Source organism: Gavialis gangeticus, unplaced genomic scaffold, assembly GCF_001723915.1.
Source record: "Gavialis gangeticus isolate Ggan-Ray unplaced genomic scaffold, GavGan_comp1, whole genome shotgun sequence".
Lineage (NCBI taxonomy): Eukaryota > Metazoa > Chordata > Crocodylia > Gavialidae > Gavialis > Gavialis gangeticus.
This window is the reverse complement of record NW_017728993.1, coordinates 14,230,222-14,235,788: the sequence shown is the minus strand read 5'-3', so window position 1 is coordinate 14,235,788 and position 5,567 is coordinate 14,230,222. Positions and strand designations below refer to the sequence as shown.

General features: G+C 38.9%; 1 protein-coding gene across 1 annotated transcript in view; it reads right to left on the bottom strand.

Annotated features, from left to right (window-relative positions):
• Positions 1-5,567, bottom strand: part of USP24 (ubiquitin specific peptidase 24) — a 112,523-nt gene that overhangs the window by 63,303 nt on the left and 43,653 nt on the right. The window contains exons 9-13 of the mRNA XM_019528298.1: positions 4,809-4,844; positions 4,132-4,197; positions 2,334-2,399; positions 1,106-1,180; positions 159-317 (exon numbers count right to left, since the gene is read on the bottom strand). Of these exons, the coding sequence (XP_019383843.1) occupies positions 159-317; positions 1,106-1,180; positions 2,334-2,399; positions 4,132-4,197; positions 4,809-4,844 (402 nt within the window). The remainder of the gene's footprint in view (positions 1-158; positions 318-1,105; positions 1,181-2,333; positions 2,400-4,131; positions 4,198-4,808; positions 4,845-5,567) is intronic.

The window sequence follows — 5,567 nt, the reverse complement described above, 5'->3', positions numbered from 1 at the left end:
TTTTTTTTTTTTTTTTGTTAGATTGACTTGCTCTGCCAGCTACTATGAGTTGAGATTTTCCAAAGGCAACAATGTTTAGAAACACTGAGCCCCTCTGCCATTTGGGCATTGTTTGGGTGCAGCATGAGTGGCCCAAATACTGATATATTCAAACTTACTTCTTTGAGGGAATTCATTTTTGCACTGAAGTGAGGAGACTTCAACATGCGCAACAGGATGTCCAGTCGTAGGTCATCTACTACAGTTACCAGGTCAGGCTGGAAGCGCATGCATAGGAGCTTGATGCCAGACAAGAGCTCAGGTATACTAACTAGCCTCTGTTAAAGACAAATTATCATTAATGCCTGCATGGCTTCTTCAATGTTTTACTTTAAGCATGTTTCAGACTTTGAAGATGATGAAACAAAGGGTACCACCCATAATTTGGGGCAGGCTGCTTTCTCTCTAATCTGTAGTAGTGTGTCTGTCTGCAAAGATCTACAAGAGTGTTACTTTCACTACTGGAATCAGCGGTAAAGAGGTCATTTCCACTGAAAATTCAGTGGGCTAAAGCATATGTCTAGCACACATAGTCTTTAACTAAAAAAGAAAAAGACACGTTGACCTCATCAGATGACACATTTAGTAAAACCTAGGGAAGCATCACAAGTCATAAAAATTAAAATCAACCATGTTTTGTAAATAACCAATGTGATATTGTTTCTGAAAGAAATGCAACAACATGTTTGATGCAACCAATACAGAGCAAATCAACTAAACTGAGTCTAATGCTGTTGGATATCAAATATCTGAAAGCCAGGTTAGAACAGAAGGCATTTAGTACTTTGTAAGACTGTGTTTATAACAGCGTGTTTTACAACTATCACGGGAAAGGATTTTAGGAAGGGAAATCTGACACTAGAGATTTTCTGAAGATTACGCAGGCCTTGGTAAGTGCACACAACACATTACACAGGATTCTATTACATATATTCCCAGTCTAAATTCAGGTCAGGATATACTGGTCAATGGAAATTAATTCAATTTGTTCTGAAGTTACTACTGTTCGGCATTTCCAACACATACAAACACGTTCACATTGCATACTTGATGAGCAGAAAGTTACCTTGTCTTTTAGGTCCTTTTCTTCCACATTTTGTACATATTTAATCATTTTATGAATGACTGGATCCAGCATGGGCTAAAGAATTTGAGAAAAATAAGAATCATTTTGTATTTCCTAGAGCCAGTTAAGTTACTTGGAAGATCTGGTTATGGTGAAATTAAATATAGAAGTTTCTTTCTGAAAAGGCTAAATGACTAAAGTTCACAATTAATTACTTTGAATACATAAGCCAAAACAAATATTGCATAAATCATCCAGCAACTATGAGCAGAGAATGAAGCTAAAAAGTCCACGTTAAAATGGTCAGTTCTGAATGACGTCCTGCCTTAGGTCAGGACAATATCTGACAGATCTAGGCTTTTCAACATACACCAGTTATCACGCGTACAACAAAGCCATCTTCCCATTTATTTCTTCCTACCTGCTTTCTCTATGAATGAAGAGTTACAAATATATTAGCCATAAATGGGACCAAAAGTGCGTATGAGGTTACCACTGATAAAGATTTCTCTCTCCAGCAAAATTTGTCCACCTCCAGTTCAAATACATCAGCTGTAGATCTTAGCTGCAAAGAACTGGGAGTCCAAAGCAAAAGGTACCCAACTGGGCCAGATTATCTTCTCATCTTTGGTTTACATTGGTTTAATCAACTTGATGTTTTGAACCTGCACTGAAAAGCTCATTCTTACTATATCTAGCTTGAATTAAGAAGTAGCATTTATACTGTTTTGGTTACAAAGTGATATATCCCATCTCTATGTCCCACGTGTTTCTCCACCTGCTTCTCTCACACAGCTTTGTTCACGGATAAACTCAAAACTTTCTTCACTTTCAATAACTGACATCTGAATTTGTTGGTTGTTAGCAATATCTTCTGAAAGGCACTACTTATAATAGATGCAGAAAGTGAATCTAGAGATTGCTTTTAAGACAACACATGGCATTCAGCCAACTAACATTTTGCATCTTAATGTCAGACATGTTTCAGTGCTTAAAAAAAAGAAAGACAAAACCAAGCAGTCAGCCATTTGATACATCTCAGAAAACTAAATTCAGCCTTCTGCATGACTTTTCAGATTCCTACACCAAATTTAACAGGTACCAACCAGCTGTGATGACTTTCAGATACCATACTTTAGAAATCCACTTAAAACAAAATCAATACAAAACCCAAGAGAACAACATTGCTGAGAGTTTCTGAGAAGAACTCACAACAGCAGCATTTTACCTGCACTACAGAGGAGTTGAGATACTCTGCACATACTCCGAGTGGCTGAACTAATGCAGAGACTGCCTGGAAGAAAGATAGGAGACACTTAGAGACAGATAAAAAAAAAAAAAAAGACTCTTTCAGGGGAAATACAGTAAAAGCTCTGTTATCTGGCATCCTCCGGGAATGGGGGATGCCAGTTAATCAAATATTCTGGTTAATCAAATGTGCACCATCTGGTGCGCTCCCTGGCGTCAGTGTGCTGGGGGACAGGGAGTGGGGCCCTGCATGCAGGCCACTTTGCCCTGGACCGTGGGCCGAAGAAGTGGCAAGAACTCTGCTTGCGGCAGTGGTGAAACCTGGAAGTGGTACTTCCGGTTTCGCTTTTGCCACGTCCCTCGGAGGCCGGTTAATGGAGTTTTCTGGCTAACAAAGTGCCGGTTAACACAGCTTTTGCTGTAATAACATTCTTTAAAATATAGGTGCAGGCTTACTAGTGTCTATCTATCCTGTATGCCCAATTTTACTCTCTTGCTTACAATTTTACATCAACGTGAGAAGGATTCTTTAACTACTCATGACAACAGCATCCAGTCCAAACTTAAACCATTGTATGTTTTAGAATGGCATTGCATCTCTTTCCTTGCTGACCAAAAAAGCAATGATGGTGGTTTTCATTGTCACGTGAATTTGTTAGTCAGCTTGTGATCTCATGGCAACAGCCAATAAATACTTTGAGAGCTTGCTTTACAGCACTGAGAACAACAAATAAAAGTTCTGTGGAAAGCCACAAGGCAAAAACTCTTTCCTTAGGTTCTGAATTTATGTTCTTTATGGAGTTCTGTGACAAATCCTCCTACCTTCAATAGAAAGTAGATTTCTGCATAGAACTCATGGAAGAATCTTCCTCATATAGATCAGCCATACAAGGATTTTGGGGGCAAGATTTTTTAATACACAAATTTTAGAGAAACAGTTACTGGCATAAGAATTTCAACCACTGACACATCAAGATCTATTTCGTCCTCAAACAAGGCAATTTGCCTGCAGCAAGAAATGGGTTACTATCACCAAGAGACCATAAATTAAGTGAACACAGTAAAAATTAGTTTCCTAAGCAACAGGTTACTAGTCATTTTAGAAAAGAAAAAAAAAAATCCATAGCAATACATGGCCAGCTCCCTTTTCCTCCTGTCATATTTGATTATGAACTACTTTGCTCTCCTTAAGGGGCAAAATTAACACGCTGACAAAGGAAACAACATTCCCTCCAAACTGCTTCAAAATGAGATATCTCCCCCGAATCACCCTTGGCTCTTAGGCATGGCAAGTTAAATTTGAAAGCTGGTATATATTTTAATTTCCTAACTTACATTCAGTACAAAAAAAGTTCAGTTGTATGAAGCTAAGATATCACAAGGTTTATATGGTAATTCATTAATCAGGTCTAATTTTGCTGCTGTAATTTAAACATTTGGGTTATTTAGGATTGACACTTTAGAGATCTTAACATTTACATACAGAATAATTTCACTTGCAATTAAAATGTAGCTACTTGTGGGGTAAATAAAGGAACATCTTGAGAACACACAGGACACAAAACTGCAACCTAGTTAGACCTCAATAATGATAAATCCTCTCTGGGAAAGATTCATGCCTCCTCAGATCCCCAAAACATGTTTCAACAGCATAACTATGTTCTGCCATGCTTTTTGGAGTACTGCATCAGTTCTAGTGGGTTTTATTGAACAGGATAGTAGCAATTCTATACACAGAACACTAACTTAAAAAGGAAAATAGCAAAAGATTAACTTACCCCAAGTTCAATATCTTCCGAGTTCAGTTTAGACTGAATTGCTGAAAATCCACCCAACTCTGCAAACTAAAAAACACAGTAGAATGGCAGTAAATTAACATACACTATCCTTCAAAAGTTCAATTAAGCAAGTATGCCAAGTTTTTACTTGAAGTATAAAAAAAACTGTGTTTTCCAGTGATCAGTGCAATAAGAATTCAAGATGGCAGGCAAAGTGTATGCGAACAAGGATCTCTTACTAGGACATTTAACCAAATACTCCTGTTTACTGGAGTTCTCGTTATAAAATTATGTTCAAATCCTGCATTCAATAGCAAGCTTTGGAGTTTCATGCCTGAAGCAAGAGGTGGGCAAGAGAAAGAAGACTGAAAGATATGCCCAGGATGATAGTCTGAGATACAGAAGGCAGCCCTCCCCCCTCATTTCCCTTGTTCTCCAGCAGCAGCTTTTTGAATGGCACTGCAGCCTCAGAGGTGCCCTCAGTTAAGTGGAACAAGCCATCAGGCCACAGGTAGGTAGGGAAGCAACTTGACCAGGAAAGCACCTTGTCGGACAGAGAGAGCAGGGTTAAAATTTTAAAACTCGCTGCCCATCCTATAGACAAATGAGCACGAAGAATCAAGGAACGGACACCAGAATTGGTACTTTGGCTCCCACTTACTGTTGGGTTTACTTACTCTGTTTACCAGATCCACGAGCCACCCGTGCGGTTCCTAGATGATTTAAAAAAAAAAAAGTTAACAAATTAGTGAGATATTTGCAACAATGCCAAAATTTAAACCAATACTGTGGAAACTGCATTATATTTAAGGCTCTAAGTTAATCTGCTTCCCATACACGCTATTAGCTAGAGCTTTTGGGCATCCTCATTGGCATAATCCTTTTTTGAACGATACCTGATATCAATAACCATGTGTTATCACAACAGTAAGTTTCGTGGCAGGTGCCTCACAAACAGCTATTTATACCTTACCAGTGGTGTGGAACACTACTAAAGAAGCTCTCTCAACTTTAGGCTGTTTTCACAAGACCCGACTTGCTTTTAGGAAATGAATGAGGCCCTATTTATCTCCCCAATGTACATGCTACTGTCAAAGTGCAAGCATCAAAATGCTTCCCTGCCCATATGCCTCCATTCAGACTTGCAAGACTGCCCCTTTCAGAGAGATGCTTCTTCTGAGACTGCTAACAAGATGGTCAATTAAGATGGTGTTTTGTAATGTGGATACTCATATATTTGACCTTGCCCTGAACTTGGTCATTTCACACTGTACAAATAAGAAAGTAAGGATGATCTTTTAATTGCAACTGATCTACTAGGTATGGTTGTAGCAATGGTTTGGGGGGAAAGGTGGGGGTCTGGCGCTCTACGTCAAAGAGCAATACATGTCCTCAACTAACAGGATGGGGTCAGAGGAGGGGCAGGCTGAAGTGCT